A 26,838-nucleotide genomic window follows, 5' to 3' on the forward strand; every position below is an offset into this window, starting at 1 on the left:
AAATCTTCCATTGGGAATTGCACAACAAGATATCCCATTATGGGTAGGGACGAGGTGGACCCTTGGCCCACTGAGGCTCCATCCCAGACCCTGTACTAATGCCAAGATTTGTTTGAGTCCAGACTACATCGCCATCTAGTCACCTGCAAACGTGGTTTTCTGTCTGATTGTACGTGTTTTCCCTTAAAGACCAAATTTGTATTTTCCTGGCCGTTCTGTGGATTATGGTGTTCCTTGGTAAATACAAATGAAAAGTGATAATTATAACTTATTACTTACGAAATCTAAAGATTTCGTATGTATATTGATGACTTCCGTCCTCTGTTTGTGTGTTTGTTTGTAGGCACGATAACTCGAGAACGGAAGAAGCTACCAACGTCAAATTACACCACGTGATTCAGGAGGGTGATGGCTAGCGCTGATTAGATTTTGGTCAAAATCGGTCAAAGGTCAAGGTCACAGTGAGGTCAAACATAATTCCGTAAATTCATGTGGAGAAATGGAGTATTTTTGCTTCGGTCGAGGTTACGAGTTCGTTTTAACTTCAATTTTAATTTTGTCTTCGGTTTTTGCGAACACTTAGGACGCTTAACACTTGGTTGTCGAAATTCTGGTAAAAATCGGATGTTTTGGAGACGTTTTAAGATTGTATAAAAAATATTTCACTCGCCGCGTCACGGCTCGTCACGTGGTGCAGCGCGCTCGAGCAGACGCGGCGTTGAGTCATGTAAAGGTTTTGCGTGTGCGCGCTGATGGTGTTTTCGATAAAGATGGTGTTTAAAAGTCATTTTTTTATCCCAATAAAGGTTATCGTCGCATGCCTGACTCGCTAAGCCGTCGGATTATGTAAAGATTGTTGGTGGATGGCTGAATATTACGGTTTTGTGACTTTGATAAAATAATATTGAATAATTGCGTGGAGAAATGGAGATTTTTGCTTCGGTCGACGTTACGAGTTCGCTTTAACTCAGATCGTAATTCTGTTTTCACATTTAGTAATGGCTAAGTATGCTTAACACTCGGTTGTCGAAATTCTGGTAAAAAATCGGATGTTTTATGAGATTTATGTCGGGTGTCGCATCTGAGGCTTAACTGAAGATTATGCTAATGAGGGGGATTGTAACACACGGCATTACGCGCTCGTTAGGTCAACTCTATCATCTCAGTAGAGTTGACCTAATAACGGTCTCGAAGTCTGTCCGCCCATCCGTCCGTCCGTACGTCCGTCCGTCCGTCCACAATCAAACCGAGTGGAGACAAATAACCAATAGTGGAATGGATAGAGGTCGATGAGACAGGCACAACGATATAATTTTCAAGGTCGTCCAAGGTCAAGGTCAACGTCACGAGGCTGTCAAAGTTGCGAAAATCGTTGATTTCAAATCGTATCTCGTCCCTCATTTATCAAGAGAGATCAAATGTTATTAGTGATTCAGATACTATGGACTATTCTCTAGAACAACACGAGCCATTTTTTTGAAATTTGCTCTCGTTCCGATTTTATAGCCCTTCAAACTTCGTTCTGATTCCCCGTATGGGGCGTTCATAAAGTACGTACATACGAAAATAAAAGTATTAAAAAATTAAGAACCAGAACTCTCCGAGACAAATATTACATTTGAAGCTTTTGTCAGATTTAACTACAACAATGGAACACAAGTTTATATGCACACTGACTTTCATTTATGACATTAACATTGTTTTGAATGTCAATTTGTACTTTTATTTTCATAAATGACGTGTGCTGTGACATTAAAAGAAAAAGGTAAATTACACCGCGAGGGACTGCATCGTCATGGCTTACAAACCCCGGTTCATAAGGAACTGCTGGCTTTGCAAGCGATGAGCGATGTATGAGTGGGGTGGGTGGGTGGTCACTGGGCTGCATACAGAGGGGGGTGGGTGGTCACTGGGCTGCATACAGAGGGGGGTGGGTGGATGGTTTAAAGCCCGCGTGCGGCCTGCGTACAGGGGTGGGTGGTTTAAAGCCCGCGTACGGCCTGAGACAGGGGTGGGTGGTTTAAAGCCCGCGTACGGCCTGAGACAGGGGTGGGTGGTTTAAAGCCCGCGTACGGCCTGCGTACAGGGGTGGTTGGTTTAAAGCCCGCGTGCGGCCTGCGTACAGGGGTGGGTGGTTTAAAGCCCGCGTACGGCCTGAGACAGGGGTGGGTGGTTTAAAGCCCGCGTACGGCCTGAGACAGGGGTGGGTGGTTTAAAGCCCGCGTACGGCCTGCGTACAGGGGTGGTTGGTTTAAAGCCTGCGTACGGCCTGCGTACAGGGGTGGGTGGTTTAAAGCCTGCGTGCGGCCTCAGACAGGGGTGGGTGGTTTAAAGCCCACGTACGGCCTCAGACAGGGGTGGGTGGTTTAAAGCCCACGTACGGCCTGAGACAGGGGTGGGTGGTTTAAAGCCCGCGTACGGCCTGCGTACAGGGGTGGTTGGTTTAAAGCCCGCGTGCGGCCTGCGTACAGGGGTGGGTGGTTTAAAGCCCGCGTACGGCCTGAGACAGGGGTGGGTGGTTTAAAGCCCGCGTACGGCCTGAGACAGGGGTGGGTGGTTTAAAGCCCGCGTACGGCCTGCGTACAGGGGTGGTTGGTTTAAAGCCTGCGTACAGGGGTGGGTGGTTTAAAGCCTGCGTGCGGCCTCAGACAGGGGTGGGTGGTTTAAAGCCCACGTACGGCCTCAGACAGGGGTGGGTGGTACGACGGCTGCATACATACTTTATGAAAGTGGTGTCGGACGACATGAAAGCGTTTCAGAAGATGAAGGTGAGCCTGTCGTCATCGCGAGGGGGAAAAATATCCCCGTTCACAGGAACATTTTCGACATGATGTTGAATCCGTGGACGTCAATCATTGTTCCTTATTACTGTATTACCGTAGTTAATAATTACTGATGCATTTGAGATAAATCTACAGTTTGTTGTAATCTTCAAGTATTGTGATGTGATATGAGACACATATGGTGGTGTAGTGGGTGGGTGGTCACTTGCCTACATACAGAGGGGGTGGGGGGGGGTGGGTGGTCACTAGCCTACATACAGAGGGGGTGGGGGGTGGGTGGTCACTAGCCTACATACAGAGGGGTGGGGGGTGGGTGGTCACTAGCCTACATACAGAGGGGGTGGGGGGTGGGTGGTCACTAGCCTACATACAGAGGGGGGTGGGTGGGTGGTCACTAGCCTACATACAGAGGGGGTGGGTGGGTGGTCACTAGCCTACATACAGAGGGGTGGGTGGGTGGTCACTAGCCTACATACAGAGGGAGGGTGGGTGGGTGGTCACTAGCCTACATACAGAGGGAGGGTGGGTGGGTGGTCACTAGCCTACATACAGAGGGGGGTGGGTGGGTGGTCACTAGCCTACATACAGGGGGTTGGTGGGTGGGTGGTCACTAGCCTACATACAGAGGGGGTGGGTGGGTGGTCACTCGCCTACATACAGAGGGGGTGGGTGGGTGGTCACTAGCCTACATACAGGGGGTTGGTGGGTGGGTGGTCACTAGCCTACATACAGAGGGGGGGTGGGTGGGTGGTCACTAGCCTACATACAGAGGCGGGGGGGGTGGGTGGTCACTAGCCTACATACAGGGGGGGGGTGGGTGGTCACTAGCCTACATACAGAGGGGGGGGTGGTTTTGAAACCCAGAAGTAGAGCGTACGTACTTTATGAATTGCCCCTATTCCAGTCTGGCACAGAGTTACTTACTTTCGACCTCTGGCAGAGATGACCGGCACTCCCACTCGGGGGTATTTTTTTAAAAGTCAATTTCAATCCTGTTTTCACTTTTGGTAACGGTTCAGTATGCTTAACACTCGGTTGTCGAAATTCTGGTAAAAATCGGATGTTTTATGAGAGGTTTGGTACAGAATCATCGCAGAAACTTCTGGTCTGCGTCGCTACCTTCTCTCGAGACAGCTTTCATTAGACAAGGTCAGAGGTCAAGTTGACGATTTCGTAAGTACCAGTCTATGACTGCTTGTTTTATATTGTACAAAAACAAGGCTCATATAAAAGCAATATTACGTCTAAAACTGAAGGAAAAGGTGTCGACAAAGGACATCTGCACGCACATACGGATTCCTGTACCAGTGCTGACCTGGAATATAATCGATGCCCTTCCTACCCAAAGAAGGCCTTTCACATGAAACACGTGAACCACCTGGTCAACTTGTTCATGGTACATGAGGTGCTACCCATGACGTAGCAAGCGGTGTAACCTCGTGATGTCAAGGGACCTCCAAGAAGATCGGACCACTTGCAAGCTACCACCAGTCCAGGGAGGGATTTGTCATTTCTTCAGTGTGCCGGTGGTAACTCAGCTAGTCTTCTTGAAGGACACCTTGGGATCTTTAATGTCCACTAACTAATGTAAGCAGAGGGAAAACCTGGCTTGACGTCCACCCGCGGGACGGAACACTTTGCCATGGAATGCCCTGCCTGTGAAGCGCAAATCCGACAGTTTCCAGTCGGGTTGGGAATTGAACCCAGACTGGACCACTCAATGTTAAGAGCGCTACCTTTACACCATTCTGTTTAGTGTCTTGACTCGCCCCAGGTTACATATCAATGATGTAATCATGCATCAAAAATTTCCTTCTTTTCCACGACTTCCAATTAAATCCATGCGATGATGCATGCCTTTTCAATGCAATCAACACGAGTCAGACTTGAGGAAACATTGTGCTGTATAATGGTGTTCACCACTTGCGTCATAACCAAAAATTGCTTCTTGAGAATGTTTTATCTCCCACATGACAACCCAATTCACTGTTCTCATTAAATGTCAAAAAAAACATAAACAAACACTGTGCTTCCAAGTGGTCACCATCATTTCACAATATGCAGTCTATGACTGCTGTAGTTCGATTGTTGCTGGGAGTGTGGCTGTGCTGCTGATGCAGTGTCCGCTGTTTCCAATAGGCTGGCATTCATTTTGCCGACCTCCGAAGGTTGTTAGGTTGGGTTAGCCTACCGTGTGTTGTTTAATGGCACGACAGGGGCTCAAACTCAAGACCCGAAGATCTCAAGGTAGCCACCTTTAGAGTGGACGACCAAGGCATCCAATTCAGCTGAAAAGGTCATCAATTTTGGTGATCACCACAATGTTTGTTGGACACTCTATTTCAAGGAAGCGAACTTGCCGGGTTCTGAGTGGTGGGTCTGCCCGTGAAAGGGACTGGAAAGGGTCTCAGAAATTGTGCTAGATTAGCGAATCGAGTTACTGATTGGAAGCTACCTCAAAATGAACTCTACAATATTCCAATACTGACATAACCTGTGACAGACATCTTTGGTGGTGGGGTGCCCCAAACAGATATCCCAAAGTAGGTTAGCCCCAAAATGAGCGAAATTAGCTATTTGGGTTACCGATCGCAAATGAGTGCACGTTGTTCTCTATATCACTCATTTGCAAGAACAACCATCGACCGATATTTTTGGTGGTAGGATGTCCCATGGAGAAACCCTAAATTCGGTCACCCCCAAAAATACACATGATTGTAGCACTAGCATTCTCCAAGCATAATCTCTTCTAGATGATCGATGATACACTGTGTGTTAATTTCACTTATGTACACAATGATAGTCTACTACTCCACTCATAATCACTCCAAGGTATACCGAGCACTATTATAATAAGCACCAAGGGACGAAAAGACCCCATGACCATATTGTCCTGGCCTGCAGGGATCGAGTCCAGCTCATCTCAATTTGAATCAGAGATATCACTCCAAGGTTCATCGTCCAATGACACGTGACACTCGGAGGGTGAACCGAGTTTGGCGGATTCAGACACAGCGTTTTCTGAGTCCACAATAATCGTTTCGTCTTCGGAAGCGGTGTCTGCAACATTCATTGTTCTAACCATTGTTTTCCTGGGAACATAATTGTTGGTTGGTCACCTCGTGATAGAGTCCATGGAGCAAATCTTCTGCAATGGGAGATCATCCTTTAGGTATTTGCTCATTAAACTCATAGAGCCGGTGATGGATACCAATCCCAGTCGTAGGATTGTGTGTTTCCATGGCCGGACACTACCTCTATTGACATTGTACACAGCATCAAAGGCCATGGAATTTATTTTGCGATTGATAGTCTCCGCATAGTCGTCGCTGAACGTTAGTGTTGTACCACATAAGTGTGCGGAAGAATAGATTCAGCGAATTGGGAAGTTTTAGAGCGCGTTCTTTCAAGTTGTGAACCGTTGTTGGTTTTTGGAGGCATTGACTTTGGTTTGTTCATAATTTGAGCATGAAGAATCACAGCTGCTGAACGAATTTTTTTGTTTTGCTTGAATTGCTCTTCATCCTCGTGAAGACACGCCTTGGCATTATCGGTCAGAACTATAGAGCTATGAACAAAGTTACCTTTTTGCTGGTCCAGAAGTCCAATTGTTATTCGGTTGCCAAAATCTTCACTGATTGTGAACTTGATGGCTGCTGCATGCTTCAGGTTACTGTTTGGATTCTGTTTCCTTATTGAACTGAACACGAAATGATTAGTGATGCTCAGCCTCCTTGGCAACGAGGTCAACTCCACTATGGACCAAATACTTCATACCCTTGTTGCTGGACTTCTTGGCTCTGGACCGCAACGACTGACATCCAGCAACAGTGCACATTTTGAGAGTCCTCTCCTCTCTCTGCTTTAGTTTACTTTCAGGCCTTTCAGCAATCCATGTTCGTCCAATTCTGGGAGTCTGCTACTCCGCCGGGTTTCGACCTTTGCCTTTTTTACTGGATGTTCTACAGGAGCTGAGGTGGGCCATTTCTCTGCCTTATATTTTTGCGCGATGCAATTAATGAAGCGTTTTTGTTAACATCCTCAGTAATTGTGCAAGAGCGATCGGATGACAACAGCGCTCTCAAACTGGCGGTGTTCTTGATGGATGCCGATGCTTTGTCAGTGAAGGCTTTCGTTCTGCAATCCTCGGATGTGGATTTCTTGCATACGTAGCAATGTCGATTTTCATTTCGAACTTGAGTCCAGTGGAGGGTCCTGAAATACAGAGTTTGAGTCCCAGTGACAAATGTATATAGATAAAGGTTTGATTCCAACTCGACAAAATATAATATACAGGCTAGACTAGATATCATAAACATACTGAGAGCCATCTCCCTTTCCACCTTGGTCACGGTTGGAAGATGTGCAGAAGGTGAGGCGTTTCACCTTCTGCTGGCAATATGGTGTCTGCGAATCGAAGAGAATTCCCTGATTTTCACGAAAACGAATCCAATTTCAGTGATAATTTTCCCACATGCAATCTTCACACTATAAGAAATCTACAGAAACTATATGTTGTTTTATTTCGCTTTTTGATTCAATCTGTCGTTAAAACTCTAAATCGAGAGGAAGCTGCATCCCATCACGTAACATCGCCGATGCCCTCCGACTGACCAGACAGTGCAGTGTCGGGGCATTAGCACTGTCTACGTCTGCACATCGAAGCACTGTGACATGTAGTGCTCCAATTTCATTGAAAAAGTTCATTTTTTATCACTCACAAGCTACCTTTGACACGTGAACGTGTCTGTCGGATCAAAAACTGGAAGGTCCACACAAAACTCGATCACATCAGAGCACTGCAAACTAAAAGTTTTTTTCCCACTCGCATTTTCTCTCCATCCTAAGTCCTGGAGTGACATTTCCATTGATGCCTTGAGGTTGCATCTTCATCAGAATTTGAAAGTCACCAGATTCCTTCGGGAGGGCATCGTCATCCATGTTTCTGTACGACAAACCACGTAACGACGAAGTATCCCCACCAACTACTTAATTGTCAGAAGCGACATCCATGATACCTCTGCAAAATCTGCGGAGGAGCGTGGTCACATTTTCTTCACATCTTGATGGACAAACTCCTCAAACCAAGCACGTGTTCGGTGAGCAAAGGTGCCGACAGCACAACAACGATCTCCTTTTGTCTACGACTAATTTGTCAAAGGGGTGCAGTGTGTTGGGCGATTGTGTCAGTGATTCCAGGAACTTGCTGGCTGGGAGACACATGCGGTGGGGTTCGATCGTAATATTTAAACTAGATCCTTGCAGGCCAGGCCAATATGGTCATTGGGTCTTTTCATACCTTGGTGCTTGTTATTATCATGCTTGGTATAATTTGGAGTGATCATGAGTTGATGAGTAGATTATCATTGGGTGCATCATCTATGATAGATTATGCTTGTAGGATGTAAATGCTACAACCATCTGTATTTTGGGGGTGACCTACTTTAGGGCATCTATCTGGGACATCCCAGCACCAAAATATCGGTCGATAGTTGTTCTTGCAAGTGAGTGATATGGAGAACAATGTGCACTTGTTTTCGATCAGCAACCCGAATAGCTAATCTCACTAATTTTGGGGCTCACCTGCGTTGGGATGTCTGTTTGGGGCACCCCATCACCAAAATGTCTGTCACAGATTATATCAGTATTGGAATGTAGAGTGTATTATGAGGTAGGTTCCAATTGGTAACTCGATCAGCTGATCTAGCACATTTCTGAACACCCCTTAAGATGGTCTGTCAAGGCCCTTCCACCATTGAATCTGCCTGTCAGTGGTCTCGCAGTGTTGAGGAGATTGTGTGTTAGCATCATGATGTAGTTTCAGCAGGTAACCATTTCTGCTGATCTAGTGCAGTTTATGAGATCCTTTTTAGTCGCTTTCACGGGCAGACGCACAATTCCGAATCCGGCGGACATTCAGTTGCTCAAAATAGAGTAGCTAACAGACTTTGTGGTGATGGACAAAATTGGTAACCATTTCAGGTGAGTTGGAGGCCTCAGGCTTCAGGATCTACTTAATCGATAAGCCAACACCAGGCTCATGAGAAGTGATGAAGTGACATCACAACACGAGCCATTCCTCCACCCTGTCCCTCGTTTTGGACGAGGGCAGCCTGGCTTGGTGTGATGTTATTGTGCAAATGACGGCTCACATGGTCCTGGGTCAAATTGAAAAGGGGAAATGGGAACCCCTGGCCACTTAGTCTTGAGTTTTACAAAAACCGACCAAATGATGGCACCATTGAGCCGCTTGTTCAGATTGGCAGCAAGTTGAAGTGACCAATGAGGAGCGGAGTGAGCAATGAAGGGACCACCTATTCCAAGTCATCACATCGAGGTTGAAGGCGTGGTCCGAGATAATATATATTCAACGAAGAACACAATAGGACGCGTTCCTTTTCAGATTCAGGGCCATCAATTGATTACGTACGCACATATAGGTGGGAGAAAGGGGTGGGGGTCCTAAACTGAGTGTAATTAATAAGGAAGGGAAGAAAGTTGCAAGGAGGGTGTGGGGAGTGTGATAGGAGTGGAGACTGCAGATAAAAGTGCCCGCTTTAGTTTTGCATAAGGGAATCACTGACAGCGCACACACAGCGCATGCGTGAAAAGCCTTGTTGGCATTCATACGTCATTTAGAAAGTTCCATACTCATGTAGATTGCTGTAGATGTAGAATTATAGACTAGTGTTCAAGATGGAGTATCGGTTGACCCGGGTCCAACTCCTCCCTACCCTTATTGGGATCTTCATTCTGTGCAATTCCCACAGAAAGTATTTCCCACTGGGCCATGACGCCACTAACTTCCCATAAGATTTTCATGGAAAGCTTGCTTAAGGGAGGCCTGAACCACCTCCTCTGATGGATAACGTGCTCCAGAATGCTACACCTCCTGCCTCGGACACTAGTAGATCAATCAGGGTTGAACAAACCAGTTCAAAACCAGGGATTGACAGCTCAAAAGGAGAGATTGTTGGATATGATGGAATATATCTGTTCAACTCCTGAAATGACATTATGAAGAATGACAAATGCAAAAATGGTAAATTAACCCCCCCCTTCCCCCAACCTTACCCTATCCCCCCAGGAGCATTTTCATCGGTAGCACTTGAGTGCCCATATCCGAAGTTGGGTACTAGTGGTATCTCCCGTGGACGAGTTCAGGCTGGGCATGTGGACTACCCCTCCCAAGAGGACATTAATGAACTAGATCGGGGTTTTTTCTAGTCGATGATCTGATATTGACCTGGCTGTTCTCAAGACAGCCAGGTCAATATCATGTGGAAATTGTGTGACGTTTCATCTCCCTGGGTCCTAAGATTGAGGTGAGCGGAGAATGTGGAGGAGAAGTTCATAGACGGTTCACCTTGGGGAGAACAGCAATGTCAGGATGAACAAGGATCTGGAAAGACAAAGATGTGACAAAACAAACCAACAGGTTGGTGAGCGCTGTGGTGCTTACAGTCACAATGTATGGATGTGAGTTGTGGACAGTATATTAACAATTTTGGAGACAAATGTTAAAACCTCCATGGACTACAAGAAAAAAAGAACAAATCTGTGCTAGAAGAATGAAAAGGAAGACCAAGAAGGAACCTGAAGATGTAGAGAGCAAAGATGGAGTCATCAAGAGGATCCTGGAAATTAGACTACCCTGTACATGAGAATCACCGATGCTAAAACAGAAACTTCAATACTTTGGACACATCATGCGTGCAGAAAACCAAGGTCTGGAGAAGTCAACCATGATGGGTATGGTTGAGGGAAGAAGAGGAAGAAGCAGACCTTGTATGTGCTGGATGGATGGAGTAAAGGATGCAACCAAGCTGTCTCTGCCATAGCTACGGGAAGCATCGCAGGATGGGGATGTTTGGTGAAATCTGATCATGAATGTCACCAGAAGTCGGACATGACTTGATGGAAATAGATATACGAGATAAGTAAAGTTATCTCCAATCGAAATCCTAAACAGAGCTGCCTTGAACTGGATTTGAACCTGCAACTAAAGTTCGACTATGCCAATCTGGCTTCCTCACCGCGACACCACCTTGCGCAAGAAGACGCTGAGAATGAAGACAATGACAATGATATAATGGTTCAATGATGATATTGATGAAGTGTGCCCTGATGAAGGCACAGCTTAGGCGCCATGGTGAAACTCCCACCAACGAAGTCGGGTTTCCCGGCTGGAGGAACAGAAGGTCAAACGACAGGAAGAAACCCAGACGGTCTCCAAATATTTAACTGCCAACTCAAACACATGCATTGGCCGATTGTCTCGTCTGAACAGCTCGGTTATTAACAACACCGGTCTGGTCATAATAAACCTTATAGTCAGTCCATTATCCGGGACACGGGAAAGCGAACTTACCCCTCGGCAAACGTACAAACGTACTGACTGCATGGGGAAAGGATGTGTTTTTCACTGCGTTTGTAAATCAGCGAGTGACCTGGTCGTAGGCAGGTGGACTGGGAGACACACTCAAGGAAATTAGATGCAGGTGGAGGACATTCAGCCCATCATGACTGCACCACATGAACACCACACCAACTCGTCAACACGAAATCAACAAAAAGGGAAATGCAAAATGTGTTTTGTGTTTTGTTTTCTTTCCAGGGGGTGGGGGGGGCGGAGGGGGGCATGGACAGAGACAGTCTTGGTTATGATGATGATGATGATGATGATGATGATGATGTGTTTTAAATACGTGGAAGTGATGCGATGCTGAAGTGTTTTTAATACCATGGTGGTGAGGTGTTTTTAATAACATGGTGGTGAGGTGTTTTTAATAACATGGTGGTGAGGTGTTTATATACCATGGCAGTGAGGTGTTTTTAAGAACATGGTGGTGAGGTGTTTTTAAGAACATGGTGGTGAGGTGTTTTTAAGAACATGGTGGTGGGGTGTTTTTAATAACATGGTGGTGAGGTGTTTTTAATACCTTGGTGATGAGGTGTTTTTAATAACGTGGTGAGGTGTTTTTAAGAACATGGTGGTGAGGTGTTTTTAAGAACATGGTGGTGAGGTGTTTTTAATAACATGGTGGTGAGGTGTTTTTAATAACATGGTGGTGAGCTGTTTTTAATAACATGGTGGTGAGGTGTTTTTAATAACATGGTGGTGATGTGTTTTTAATAACATGGTGGTGAGGTGTTTTTAATAACATGGTGGTGAGCTGTTTTTAATAACATGGTGGTAAGGTGTTTTTAATAACATGGTGGTGAGGTGTTTTTAATAACATGGTGGTGAAGTGTGATTAACACCATGGTGGTGAGGTGTTTTTAATAACATGGTGGTGAGCTGTTTTTAATAACATGGTGAGGTGTTTTTAATAACATGGTGGTGAGGTGTTTTTAATAACATGGTGGTGAGGTGTTTTTAATAACATGGTGGTGAGGTGTTTTTAATAACATGGTGAGGTGTTTTTAATAACATGGTGGTGAGGTGTTTTTAATAACATGGTGGTGAGGTGTTTTTAATACCATGGTGGTGAGGTGTTTTTAATACCATGGTGGTGAGGTGTTTTTAATACCATGGTGGTGAGGTGTTTTTAATAACATGGTGGTGAGCTGTTTTTAATAACATGGTGGTGAGGTGTTTTTAATACCATGGTGGTGTGGTGTCTTTAATAACATGGTGGTGAGGTGTTTTTAATAACATGGTGGTGAGGTGTTTTTAACAACATGGTGGTGAGGTGTTTTTAATACCATGGTGATGAGGTGTTTTAAATACCATGGTGGTGAGGTGTTTTTAATACCATGGTGGTGAGGTGTTTTTAATACCATGGTGGTGAGGTGTTTTTAATACCATGGTGGTGAGGTGTTTTTAATAACATGGTGGTGAGCTGTTTTTAATAACATGGTGGTGAGGTGTTTTTAATACCATGGTGGTGTGGTGTCTTTAATAACATGGTGGTGAGGTGTTTTTAATAACATGGTGGTGAGGTGTTTTTAACAACATGGTGGTGAGGTGTTTTTAATACCATGGTGATGAGGTGTTTTAAATACCATGGTGGTGAGGTGTTTTTAATACCATGGTGGTGAGGTGTTTTTAATACCATGGTGGTGAGGTGTTTTTAATAACATGGTGATGAGGTGTTTTTAATAACATGGTGGTGAGGTGTTTTTAATACCATGGTGATGTGTTTTAAATACCATGGTGGTGAGGCGTTTTTAATACCATGGTGGTGAGGTGTTTTTAATACCATGGTGGTGAGGTGTTTTTAATACCATGGTGAGGTGTTTTTAATACCATGGTGGTGAGGTGTTTTTAATACCATGGTGGTGAGGTGTTTTTAATAACATGGTGGTGAGGTGTTTTTAATAACATGGTGGTGAGGTGTTTTTAATACCATGGCAGTGAGTTGTTTTAAATACCATGGCAGTGAGTTGTTTTAAATACCATGGCAGTGAGTTGTTTTAAATACCATGGCAGTGAGTTGTTGTTTATTCCATGACGGTGAGGGGTTTTTAATAACATTGTGGTGATGTGTTTTAAATACCATGTTGGTGAGGTGTTTTTAATACCATGGTGGTGAGGTGTTTTTAATACCATGGTGATGAGGTGTTTTTAATACCATGGTGGTGTGGTGTTTTTAATATGGTGGTGAGGTGTTTTTAATACCATGGTGATGAGGTGTTTTTAATAACATGGTGGTGAGGTGTTTTTAATACCATGGTGATGTGTTTTTAATACCATGGTGGTGAGGTGTTTTTTATACCATGGTGGTGAGGTGTTTTTAATAACATGGTGATGAGCTGTTTTTAATAACATGGTGAGGTGTTTTTAATAACATGGTGATGAGCTGTTTTTAATAACATGGTGGTGAGGTGTTTTTAATAACATGGTGGTGAGGTGTTTTTAATAACATGGTGGTGATGTGTTTTTAATAACATGGTGGTGAGGTGTTTTTAATAACATGGTGGTGAGCTGTTTTTAATAACATGGTGGTAAGGTGTTTTTAATAACATGGTGGTGAGGTGTTTTTAATAACATGGTGGTGAAGTGTGATTAACACCATGGTGGTGAGGTGTTTTTAATAACATGGTGGTGAGCTGTTTTTAATAACATGGTGAGGTGTTTTTAATAACATGGTGGTGAGGTGTTTTTAATAACATGGTGGTGAGGTGTTTTTAATAACATGGTGGTGAGGTGTTTTTAATAACATGGTGAGGTGTTTTTAATAACATGGTGGTGAGGTGTTTTTAATAACATGGTGGTGAGGTGTTTTTAATACCATGGTGGTGAGGTGTTTTTAATACCATGGTGGTGAGGTGTTTTTAATACCATGGTGGTGAGGTGTTTTTAATAACATGGTGGTGAGCTGTTTTTAATAACATGGTGGTGAGGTGTTTTTAATACCATGGTGGTGTGGTGTCTTTAATAACATGGTGGTGAGGTGTTTTTAATAACATGGTGGTGAGGTGTTTTTAACAACATGGTGGTGAGGTGTTTTTAATACCATGGTGATGAGGTGTTTTAAATACCATGGTGGTGAGGTGTTTTTAATACCATGGTGGTGAGGTGTTTTTAATACCATGGTGGTGAGGTGTTTTTAATACCATGGTGGTGAGGTGTTTTTAATAACATGGTGGTGAGCTGTTTTTAATAACATGGTGGTGAGGTGTTTTTAATACCATGGTGGTGTGGTGTCTTTAATAACATGGTGGTGAGGTGTTTTTAATAACATGGTGGTGAGGTGTTTTTAACAACATGGTGGTGAGGTGTTTTTAATACCATGGTGATGAGGTGTTTTAAATACCATGGTGGTGAGGTGTTTTTAATACCATGGTGGTGAGGTGTTTTTAATACCATGGTGGTGAGGTGTTTTTAATAACATGGTGATGAGGTGTTTTTAATAACATGGTGGTGAGGTGTTTTTAATACCATGGTGATGTGTTTTAAATACCATGGTGGTGAGGCGTTTTTAATACCATGGTGGTGAGGTGTTTTTAATACCATGGTGGTGAGGTGTTTTTAATACCATGGTGAGGTGTTTTTAATACCATGGTGGTGAGGTGTTTTTAATACCATGGTGGTGAGGTGTTTTTAATAACATGGTGGTGAGGTGTTTTTAATAACATGGTGGTGAGGTGTTTTTAATACCATGGCAGTGAGTTGTTTTAAATACCATGGCAGTGAGTTGTTTTAAATACCATGGCAGTGAGTTGTTTTAAATACCATGGCAGTGAGTTGTTGTTTATTCCATGACGGTGAGGGGTTTTTAATAACATTGTGGTGATGTGTTTTAAATACCATGTTGGTGAGGTGTTTTTAATACCATGGTGGTGAGGTGTTTTTAATACCATGGTGATGAGGTGTTTTTAATACCATGGTGGTGTGGTGTTTTTAATATGGTGGTGAGGTGTTTTTAATACCATGGTGATGAGGTGTTTTTAATAACATGGTGGTGAGGTGTTTTTAATACCATGGTGATGTGTTTTTAATACCATGGTGGTGAGGTGTTTTTTATACCATGGTGGTGAGGTGTTTTTAATAACATGGTGATGAGCTGTTTTTAATAACATGGTGAGGTGTTTTTAATAACATGGTGATGAGCTGTTTTTAATAACATGGTGGTGAGGTGTTTTTAATAACATGGTGGTGATGTGTTTTTAATAACATGGTGGTAAGGTGTTTTTAATAACATGGTGGTGAGGTGTTTTTAATACCATGGTGGTGAGGTGTTTTTAATACCATGGTGGTGAGGTGTTTTTAATAACATGGTGGTGAGGTGTTTTTAATAACATGGTGGTGAGGTGTTTTTAATAACATGGTGATGAGGTGTTTTTAATAACATGGTGATGAGGTGTTTTTAATACCATGGTGATGAGGTGTTTTAAATACCATGTTGGTGAGGTGTTTTTAATACCATAGTGGTGAGGTGTTTTTAATACCATGGTGGTGAGGTGTTTTTAATAACATGGTGATGAGGTGTTTTTAATAACATGGTGGTGAGGTGTTTTTAATACCATGGTGATGAGGTGTTTTAAATACCATGGTGGTGAGGTGTTTTTAATACCATGGTGGTGAGGTGTTTTTAATACCATGGTGGTGAGGTGTTTTTAATACCATGGTGGTGAGATGTTTTTAATACCATGGTGGTGAGGTGTTTTTAATACCATGGTGGTGAGGTGTTTTTAATAACATGGTGGTGAGGTGTTTTTAATAACATGGTGGTGAGGTGTTTTTAATACCATGGTGGTGAGATATTTTTAATACCTTGGTGGTGAGGTGTTTTTAATAACATTGTGGTGATGTGTTTTTAATAACATGGTGGTGAGGTGTTTTTAATACCTTGGAGATGAGGTGTTTTTAATACCTTGGAGATGAGGTGTTTTTAATAACATGGTGGTGAGGTGTTTTTAATACCTTGGTGGTGAGGTGTTTTTAATAACATGGTGATGAGGTGTTTTAAATAACATGGTGGTGAGGTGTTTTTAATAACATGGTGGTGAGGTGTTTTTAATACCTTAGTGATGAGGTGTTTTTAATAACATGGTGGTGAGGTGTTTTTAATACCATGGTGGTGAGGTGTTTTTAATACCATGGTGGTGAGGTGTTTTTAATAATATGGTGGTGAGGTGTTTTTAATAACATGGTGGTGAGGTATTTTTAATAACATGGTGGTGAGGTGTTTTTAATAACATGGTGGTGAGATGTTTTTAATACCATTGCGGTGAGGGGTTTTTAATACCATGATGGTGAGGTGTTTTTAATACCATTGCAGTGAGGGGTTTTTAATACCATGATGGTGAGGTGTTTTTAATACCTTGGTGGTGAGGTGTTTTTAATAATATGGTGGTGAGGTGTTTTTAATAACATGGTGGTGAGGTATTTTTAATAACATGGTGGTGAGGTGTTTTTAATAACATGGTGGTGAGATGTTTTTAATACCATTGCGGTGAGGGGTTTTTAATACCATGATGGTGAGGTGTTTTTAATAACATGGTGATGAGGTGCTTTTAATACCTTGGTGCTGAGGTGTTTTTAATACCATGGTGGTGAGGTGTTTTTAATACCATGGTGAGGTGTTTTTAATAATATGGTGGTGAGGTGTTTTTAATACCATGGTGGTGAGGTATTTTTAATAACATGGTGGTGAGGTGTTTTTAATAACATGGTGGTGAGATGTTTTTAATACCATTGCGGTGAGGGGTTTTTAATACCATGATGGTGATGAGGTGTTTTTAATACCTTGGTGGTGAGGTGTTTTTAATAACATTGTGGTGAGGTGTTTTAATACCTTGGTGGTGAGGTGTTTTTAATAACATGGTGATGAGGTGTTTTTAATACCTTGGAGATGAGGTGTTTTTAATAACATGGTGATGAGGTGTTTGTTTTTAATAACATGGTGGTGAGGTGTTTTTAATAACTTGGCGATGAGGTGTTTTTAATACCTTGGAGATGAGGTGTTTTTAATAACATGGTGGTGAGGTGTTTTTAATACCTTGGTGGTGAGGTGTTTTTAATACCATGGTGGTGAGGTGTTTTAATAACATGGTGGTCAGGTGTTTTTAATACCATGGTGGTGAGGTGTTTTTAATAACATGGTGGTGATGTGTTTTTAATACCATGGTGGTGAGGTGTTTTTAATACCATGGTGGTGAGATGTTTTTAATACCTTGGCGGTGAGATGTTTTTAATACCTTGGCAGTGAGATGTTTTTAATAACGTGATGGTTACATGGCAGTGAGATGTTTTTAATAACGTGATGGTTACATGGCAGTGAGATGTTTTTAATAATGTGGTGGTTACATGGCAGTGAGATGTTTTTAATAACGTGATGGTTACATGGCAGTGAGTTGTTTTTAATAACCTGGTCGTTACATGGCAGTGAGTTGTTTTTAATAACGTGGTGGTTACATGGCAGTGATATGTTTTTAATAACCTGGTGGTTACATGGCAGTGAGATGTTTTTAATAACCTGGTGGTTACATGGCAGTGAGATGTTTTTAATAACGTGGTGGTTACATGGCAGTGAGATGTTTTTAATAACCTGGTGGTTACATGGCAGTGAGATGTTTTTAATAACATGGTGGTTACATGGCAGTGAGATGTTTTTAATAACCTGGTGGTTACATGGCAGTGAGATGTTTTTAATAACGTTGTGGTGACATGGCAGTGAGGTGTTTTTAATAACCTGGTGGTTACATGGCAATGAGATGTTTTTAATAACGTTGTGGTGACATGGCAGTGAGGTGTTTTTAATAACCTGGTGGTTACATGGCAGTGAGATGTTTTTAATAACATGGTGGTTACATGGCAGTGAGATGTTTTTAATAACCTGGTGGTTACATGGCAGTGAGATGTTTTTAATAACGTTGTGGTGACATGGCAGTGAGGTGTTTTTAATAACCTGGTGGTTACATGGCAATGAGATGTTTTTAATAACGTTGTGGTGACATGGCAGTGAGGTGTTTTTAATAACCTGGTGGTTACATGGCAGTGAGATGTTTTTAATAACCTGGTGGTTACATGGCAGTGAGATGTTTTTAATAACATGGTGGTTACATGGCAGTGAGATGTTTTTAATAACCTGGTGGTTACATGGCAGTGAGATGTTTTTAATAACGTTGTGGTGACATGGCAGTGAGGTGTTTTTAATAACCTGGTGGTTACATGGCAATGAGATGTTTTTAATAACGTTGTGGTGACATGGCAGTGAGGTGTTTTTAATAACCTGGTGGTTTCATGGCAGTGAGATGTTTTTATAACGTGGTGGTTACATGGCAGTGAGATGTTTTTAATAACCTGGTGGTTACATGGCAGTGAGATGTTTTTAATAATGTTGTGGTGACATGGCAGTGAGGTGTTTTTAATAACCTGGTGGTTTCATGGCAGTGAGATGTTTTTAATAACGTGGTGGTGACATGGCAGTGAGATGTTTTTAATAATGTGGTGGTTACATGGCAGTGAGATGTTTTTAATAACGTGGTGGTGACATGGCAGTGAGATGTTTTTAATAACGTTGTGGTGACATGGCAGTGAGATGTTTTTAATAATGTGGTGGTTACATGGCAGTGAGATGTTTTTAATAACGTGATGGTTACATGGCAGTGAGTTGTTTTTAATAACCTGGTGGTTACATGGCAGTGAGTTGTTTTTTAAAATGTGGTGGTTACATTGCAGTGAGATGTTTTTAATAACGTGGTGGTTACATGGCAGTGACATGTTTTTAATAACCTGGTGGATACATGGCAGTGAGATGTTTTTAATAACGTGATGGTTACATGGCAGCGAGATGTTTTTAATAACGTGATGGTTACATGGCAGTGAGATGTTTTTAATAACCTGGTGGTTACATGGCAGTGAGTTGTTTTTAATAACGTGGTGGTTACATGGCAGTGATATGTTTTTAATAACCTGGTGGTTACATGGCAGTGAGATGTTTTTAATAACCTGGTGGTTACATGGCAGTGAGATGTTTTTAATAACGTGGTGGTTACATGGCAGTGAGATGTTTTTAATAACCTGGTGGTTACATGGCAGTGAGATGTTTTTAATAACATGGTGGTTACATGGCAGTGAGATGTTTTTAATAACCTGGTGGTTACATGGCAGTGAGATGTTTTTAATAACGTTGTGGTGACATGGCAGTGAGGTGTTTTTAATAACCTGGTGGTTACATGGCAATGAGATGTTTTTAATAACGTTGTGGTGGCATGGCAGTGAGGTGTTTTTAATAACCTGGTGGTTTCATGGCAGTGAGATGTTTTTTATAACGTGGTGGTTACATGGCAGTGAGATGTTTTTAATAACCTGGTGGTTACATGGCAGTGAGATGTTTTTAATAACGTTGTGGTGACATGGCAGTGAGGTGTTTTTAATAACCTGGTGGTTACATGGCAATGAGATGTTTTTAATAACGTTGTGGTGACATGGCAGTGAGATGTTTTTAATAACCTGGTGGTTTCATGGCAGCGAGATGTTTTTAATAACGTGGTGGTTACATGGCAGTGAGGTGTTTTTAATAACCTGGTGGTTTCATGCCAGTGAGATGTTTTTAATAACGTGGTGGTGACATGGCAGTGAGGTGTTTTTAATAATGTGGTGGTGACATGGCAGTGAGGTGTTTTTAATAACGTTGTGGTGACATGGCAGTGAGGTGTTTTTATAATGTTAAAAATATATCATCCTCCAGTGACCATCAAAGAGGACATGATCAATCTCCTTTGCCGCACCACCAGCGTTGGAATACCAAGTCCAGCGATGAGCTTGTGGGCGCTGAAACCATGAACCGGCCACTTTAAGTCAATGACTTCTTGCAAAGTCAAGGAACTTCGTGCTGTTCAGGTTCACAGTTCCAGACCCATGGGGACCAAGACATGTCTCCTAACCATTCCTCCCAGTTCACTGGTGATGTAAAATGAAGGAGATACGGGGCCGTTTGGACTGACCGAGTCAATTCGCACCCTCCTCTTTTAAACTCTCTGGTATTTCTCTGTCAGATTAATAAAAAAATCCGTGTGAAGATGGTTAATAATTTTGTTGAACAAAGAAGTTTCAAACCCCGTCTTGTGTGACGCATATTTATGATTATTGATGACCATTTTCTATCAATTTTGAATCGGTTTAACAGTGGTAAATGTAAAAGCAGTTTAAATGTTTAGTTTAAGAGCAAGAAATAACTTTGCAGCATTTGTTTTACCAGAGACAATAAGAATGGACTTTCAAGCCTCAGCAATGAATGTAGTAACACCATGGTTAAATACACGTTCAAAAATCGCCTTCCTCTCCTATTTCTGAAAACTGAAACCTTGTTAGTTTGTTGGATATTTATTTATTTATTTGTTTATTTTTTTATTTGTTTATTTGTTGTTTTTTGTTGTTTATTTATTTGTTTGTTTGTTTGTTTATTTTTTATTTATTTATTTGTTTGTGTGTTTATTTATTTATTGACCACAGGCCCTTTGATGACTCTCACCCTCGGTTGGTGCCCGAATTCCTGACTGTTCAGTTTGCCCCTGGAAGCGGGTAATTGACACAAAGAGTGAGTTGAAGAAAGAGGGAGGAGAAGGAGGTGTGCGAGAGGCGGAGCAGGCGTCGCGATGAGCCAAAAGACGGCTGTCCGCACAGGGTCGGGCTTGTGGTTTGTGGCTTTCACGAGCCCGAGGCAGGTAGTGGCGAAAGCGCGTTCTCTGTGCAAAACACGAGCGGTCGTGCAAAACGTCTTCGCAAACATGAAGCTTTTTCTTCTCTCACTGCTGCTCGTTGCTTGGGCTGTAGACCGAGCTTCGGCGACCACTAAGAGCGGGAAGAAAGGTGCGAAAAGGACACAGGTGTCAAAAAGGTCGTGCCAGACGTGTGAGCTGAGCAAATGTCCACCTGTGCCGCACGAGGGCTGCCCCCAGGGTGCGTTAAAGGACCATTGCGATTGCTGCCAGGTGAGTGAGACATGACCGGTATTGCTTTGCGGGAACCCTAATTTTATAAAGTGTGTTTTCCCAAAACAGATATCAATTTATTACATACGTGAACTTTTCCACCTTTTGGAGTTTGATCCACCTGGCTGGCAGGGTGGCCTTCCTCTCCCATTTCTGAAGCCTACATCTACAGGTACGCACACTCACCTCAAAGCTGTCTAGCCTGGGTTCGAATCCAGACCCAGCTATAAAACTGTCAGTGTGTATGCCGTCCCTTGGATGGACGTTAAACTGGGCGTCCCATCTTCCGCCATTGAGTTGGTGGACGTTAAACATCCCAGTTTCCTTCGTGAAGGGTAGCCGAGTTATCCTCGGCACCCTGAACAAATTCTAAATTCCTCTCCTAACTACCTCGTCGAACGTCAGGCCTGGCCAGCCTGTTCGTGAAAGACCTGGGCCAAAAACTCTCCCTGGCCAACCCCAAAAGAACGTGGGAATAATTGTGGCCATTAAAGGATAAATAAGCAGCTTCATTGGGTTTAGTGTTGAGCGTTTAACCTCACTCGGTTGTGTTCACTCATTCATGCTTCCAGTGGGAAATGAGATTTTTTTGAGAGAATAAGTTTTATTGGTTTAGATACCATTACCTGACACATTTTACAGGATATATTAGCTCAATATCAATGGTTGATGTGATGCCATCATGAATGGCAAGATCTTCTGTTATGTGTCAAATAAGATTTTTATGAATCAGTTGTGTTTGAAAGTCGCTTTGCATGAAGAGCTTCAGGATTCCAAAAATGATGAAATCTTGACTGCAGGTCATTAGAAAATTCAGGACATCCATCCATCCATCCATGGAGTATCCATCGGGTGTTTACTGAGATCACAGCAGGTTCGCAGTGTTTTGACTATGGTTTCAAGCAGTCAGTCACGCCCTTGCTTACGATTTCAGCATTCCAATTGTCACTCTCACGTGTGTTCCACCATCCCCCCAGCACGATCTTGGTCGCAACTGTAGACATTATTGATTTCACACCACCTGTTGTTCAGGCAATGTCACTTGACAGGGGGAAAAGGTGGGAGCGATGCCCCCTTGGAGGAATGGAATACCCAAATAATGAAACGGCAAAGAGCATCTAGCTTAAAACTTACACACAATGTTTATATTTCTAATTTATTTACAGGACCAAAATGAAAATTATGGGCAAAATGAACGAGGTTTTGACAAATACATATATATATATATATATATATATATATATATATATATATATATATATATATATATATATATATATATATATATATACATATATACACACACACACACATATACACCAGCAAATACAACCCGTTGCTTTACTGATGTGGGTGTGAAGGAGAGGGGCGAGTGGAGAGAGAGAGGGAGGGGGAGGAGAGGGGCACAGAGAGGGGGTGGGGAGGGAGAGAGGACGGAGGGAAGGGAGGGGAGAGGAGGGAAGTGAAGCGAGGAGTGGGTGAAGAAGGGGAAGCGAGGAAGGGGGGTGGAGGTGGGGAGAGCGATGCCTCACGAAACAGAAGGTGGGGTGAGAGAGAGAGGGGAAGAGAGAGGTGTGGGAAGAGAGTGCTGCATTTTATTCAGAGGGAGGAGCAAGGAGGGGACAGACAGAAAGTGGGGGGAGGGCAGTGTGACCACTCCTCATTTTAATAAATGCCAAGGTGAGCCAATGAAAAAAGCTAAGAATTCACAAGGTTTCAGAAAAGCGATGATAATAGAAAACCTATCCGCCAAGAAAACCTATAGAAAACCAAGACGCCAAGGTGAACAACGAATAGCCAAGATCTTGTGAAAAAAGCCAAGGAGTGGTCACACTGGGGGAGGGATGGGGGCGGAGGAGGAAAAAAAAATAAAGGTGAGGGGTGGAAGTGGTGTTAGCAAAGAGAGTAATATATTATGCTTAATGACTGAACACAAATAAATAAATAAAAACTCGTGTCAGAACAGCTGCACACACAACAACATAACATAGTTTGTAAAGTTAACCACTGGCACATCTGCAAAAAACTTTGATATCCTAATTCCAGAAAACTTCTGGGAACATAAACCAAAAGCATGGACTGAAAACATGGAAGTACCACTCACATACAAACCTCATGATTCCATCGAGTGTGAACATCGAAAACAAAGCATTGCAACCAGATATCATACTTAGGTACAAAAAAAAGAAGGTATTGCTTATTGAGGTGTTTATAGCAGTGATTTGGACTAGCAATGCAGAATTCAAGAAAATGACCAAATACCAAGACCTCAAGCATGAAGTGAAAAAATCCTGGAAGCTGAAGAATGCCCAAGTTGTACCAGTGATGACGAAGAACCTCACGGGAATGATGATGACGAACCTCACAGAGATATTAAAAACCATCCCTGGGAATATTACGACAAACGAACTTCAGTTCGAAGCCATCCTGGGCTCCAGTGACGATCCTGAAGAGTGACTCCTTACCAAAATGGTGGATACTTTGAGCCCACCATGGGAGGATTCCATTCCACATTCTGAAACTTGCATATGAAGATACAAATCAAACACACACACACACACACACACACACACACACACACACACACACACACACACACACACACACACACACACACACACACACACACACACACACACCCACACACACACACACACACACACACACACACACACACACACACACACACACACACACACACACACACACACACACACACTGCCTTTTATTAGTATAGATATGAGTTTGCACAAAACTGATACAATGGATGGATCCATAACGGAGAAATTCCAACAATCCACCAACCCATGAAAATAGGGGGAAATCGTCATTAAACGTACTTTTTGTTGTTGTTGAAGCAGATGTTTCAGGAGGAAACGAGGGTCGGGGTGATGGATGCCCCTTCGAGGGACAAACTCCACGGAATATCCTAATTATATCCCACGGCTCTTTCCTTCTCCGAGCTCTTTTCCCAAAGGAAGAGTAAACGGCTGAAGAGTCACCTTTGTCTGCTTTCTCCTCTGGTCATCTCACATTGGTCAACTTTTAGTTAATAGAACCTCTCATTTAAAGTGTCCACTGACAAAGACCAATCGACACTCACATTGATAAAGTCTAATATTCCTTAATTTCAGGCTCAGCTCATCGGGCCCAGGGCAGGCAGGAATTAAAGGGTCACATATGATCTTTTTGTCCCCATAAATTTTCTATGATGTGTTTACATTATTATAGGTATAATATATTTACTAGTAAATTATTGGCATCAACTGGCTCACACTGTGAAACCAACCTGATGATGTTGAAACGATGCCAAAGATAGCAACCTGCTGCTAAGGTCTTCAAGGCATATCTTTCACTCATTCACTCATGGAAGAGCGAGTACGAGTTCACTGAATAAAGCTTGGTGTTGGCTTCGTGGTTGGGGTGGCTGGCTTAGGACCCTCGGGTCCTGAGTTCGAGCCCCGTTGGCTGCTGAACTAACACCAGGTGGGGTTGATTCAGCCTGTCTTCCTTCCAAGATTGGCGAAATGAGTATCAGTGCACCGGTTGAGGGTCACAGCATCAGCGGCACAGCCGCGCTTCCAAGAAATGATGGCTACCCGACATCCAAGCTGCCATACTCATAAACAGAACAGAGTACACAGAATGGATCATGATGCAACATGACAAACGGAACAGCAGAGAGGGGGAGGGGAACTAACAGCAGAGAGGGGGAAGGGGAAATCAACAGCAGAGAGGGGGAGGGGGGAACCAACAGCAGAGCCAAATGCCAAGACAAGGAGATGGGGGTCATGCGGGGGGGGGGGGCAGGAGAGGATGCATATGGTGGATAGGAGGAATACAAAAGGGAACTCTCATGAGAGAAAACTGGAAATTTGGAAGTCGGGGGCTGAAGGGAGGTTAACAAAGGTAGAAAAGTTCATGGTTTTGGATTGAGGACGATCTGAGAAGATGGTGAACAGCTGTCTTGAAGACCTGGAGGGAAGAATGAGATTAAAGAGAATGTGGAAGTTGATTCCACAGGTGGGGAAAACGAGGAACAAATGAGTGGAGGTGAACAGTGATCCTGGATTGAGGTAGTTTCACCAGAAGGGGATTGATGGTGGACCGTTTGCACCCTGCAGAAACCTGGAGGGGAGGGGGGACAAAGCATGGAAAGAGCAGAGGGTGTAGTTTTAGTAGTTGTCATAGTAGTCGTAGTAGTAGTAGTCATCATATTAGCAATGGTTTTAGTCAACCAGACGAAAACATTCAAACAAAGAGGAGACAGAAATGGCTGCAAAATAGTACATTGCGTGCAAGACCAGAAAGGAGGCAGGAGAAGACAGAGTGACCACCGACCTGTCTGCAATGGCGAAGTGATAGTCCCATAGACTCAGCTTCATCATGGGAGATTCCAATAATCTTGAAGGCCTTGGTTTCCCCAGCGTCAAGCTGAGCAAGTTGTGAAGCAGGGGAGCCAGGCCAGAGGGGAAAGCGGTACTCCATCATGCCAAGCTGTCCAGGTGTGCCAAGGAAGGACTTTGTATGACGGAGGATGCCCAGTCGACAGCTGGCGTTCAAGGCCAACTTCGAACAGTGGTTCGCCCAAGAAAGATCATGGCTGATAGTGAGACCCAGAATAAGTAAGATAAAATATGTTAAGCTGTGTAAGTGTACAGAACAATAAATTCATTGGTCACAAAGGATTGTTGATGCTCAATTCCAAACCTTCTATTCACCATTCATTGCTGACTTATTGCTTGTCCCTAGGTCTGCGCACACGTCGAGGGCGAATCGTGTGGTGGCCGTCATGGCAAGTATGGCCGCTGTGCTTCAGGCTACCAGTGCCAACGTCCAGAGAAAGAAGTTGAACAGAGACGTGCCAAGGGCGTGTGCACCTGCAAAGCCGCGTACCCTGTGTGTGGCTCAGATGGTGTGACTTACAGCACAACGTGCGACCTTCTTGCCGCCAGTCACCGATCCGAGGATCAAGGTCACGGAACCATTCTTCAAGCTTCCAAGGGTTTATGTGAGAAGGGTAAGCTTTTGTAAATTTTCAACAATTGTTAGTCTCACCCCGAAGGGGATGCAACACTTTTGCAGTGCCCCTGTCCTCCGCACCTTTGTATTTTCGCTTTAAAATTGTTTTTCTCTGCAACAGCTTGTCCGATCGATGTCAAACTTTAAACATAGGAGGGACTCCCCGTGGAGAACATTTTATTACTAACTCCAATGTCATAGGTCACCCGATGTGAGTGGACAATTACATTTATGACGTCATAGGTCACATTGTATGTCAGCCATATTGGATTAAAGGAAGAAAATTGGACATCATTTTCTCTGAAACCGCTCAATGAAAAAAAAATTGCAACTTGACATATGTTATCAATTTCAAATGGTGTATGTAGAGTGATAATGATGATGTCATCAGTGAAGTGGTATTCCAGCCATTATTGGTTGAATGGAAATCTTTATCTGAAAAATCTGAAACTTCTTATATCCGATCTATGACCAGATGTGAGTGAAAAATTAAGTTTTTATGACGTTCATAACCCGTGCCAAGAAACGATGTGACATCGTCGGGTGCATGGATGATACGGGTGTATGCGCCATAATCGCAGTGGGCCATAGTAGTAGTGCGTTCAGTTATCGATGGTATTTTTGTTCAGAATGAACGCGCGAGGCG

The 26,838-nt window shown here is 43.1% G+C and overlaps 1 protein-coding gene across 1 annotated transcript in view; it reads left to right on the plus strand.

Moving 5' to 3' along the window:
* Nucleotides 1-20,819: 20,819 nt before the first annotated feature.
* The window catches only part of LOC147015571 (insulin-like growth factor-binding protein 7), a 32,030-nt gene continuing 26,011 nt past the window's right edge, over nucleotides 20,820-26,838 (plus strand). Inside the window, exons 1-2 of the mRNA XM_085850446.1 lie at nucleotides 20,820-21,170; nucleotides 25,923-26,190. Of these exons, the coding sequence (XP_085706572.1) occupies nucleotides 20,835-21,170; nucleotides 25,923-26,190 (604 nt within the window). The 5' untranslated portion in view covers nucleotides 20,820-20,834. The remainder of the gene's footprint in view (nucleotides 21,171-25,922; nucleotides 26,191-26,838) is intronic.

This window comes from Eptatretus burgeri, chromosome 12 (assembly GCF_056783735.1).
Source record: "Eptatretus burgeri isolate ZD-2024b chromosome 12, Ebu_testis_v1, whole genome shotgun sequence".
In the NCBI taxonomy this organism is placed as follows: domain Eukaryota; kingdom Metazoa; phylum Chordata; class Myxini; order Myxiniformes; family Myxinidae; genus Eptatretus; species Eptatretus burgeri.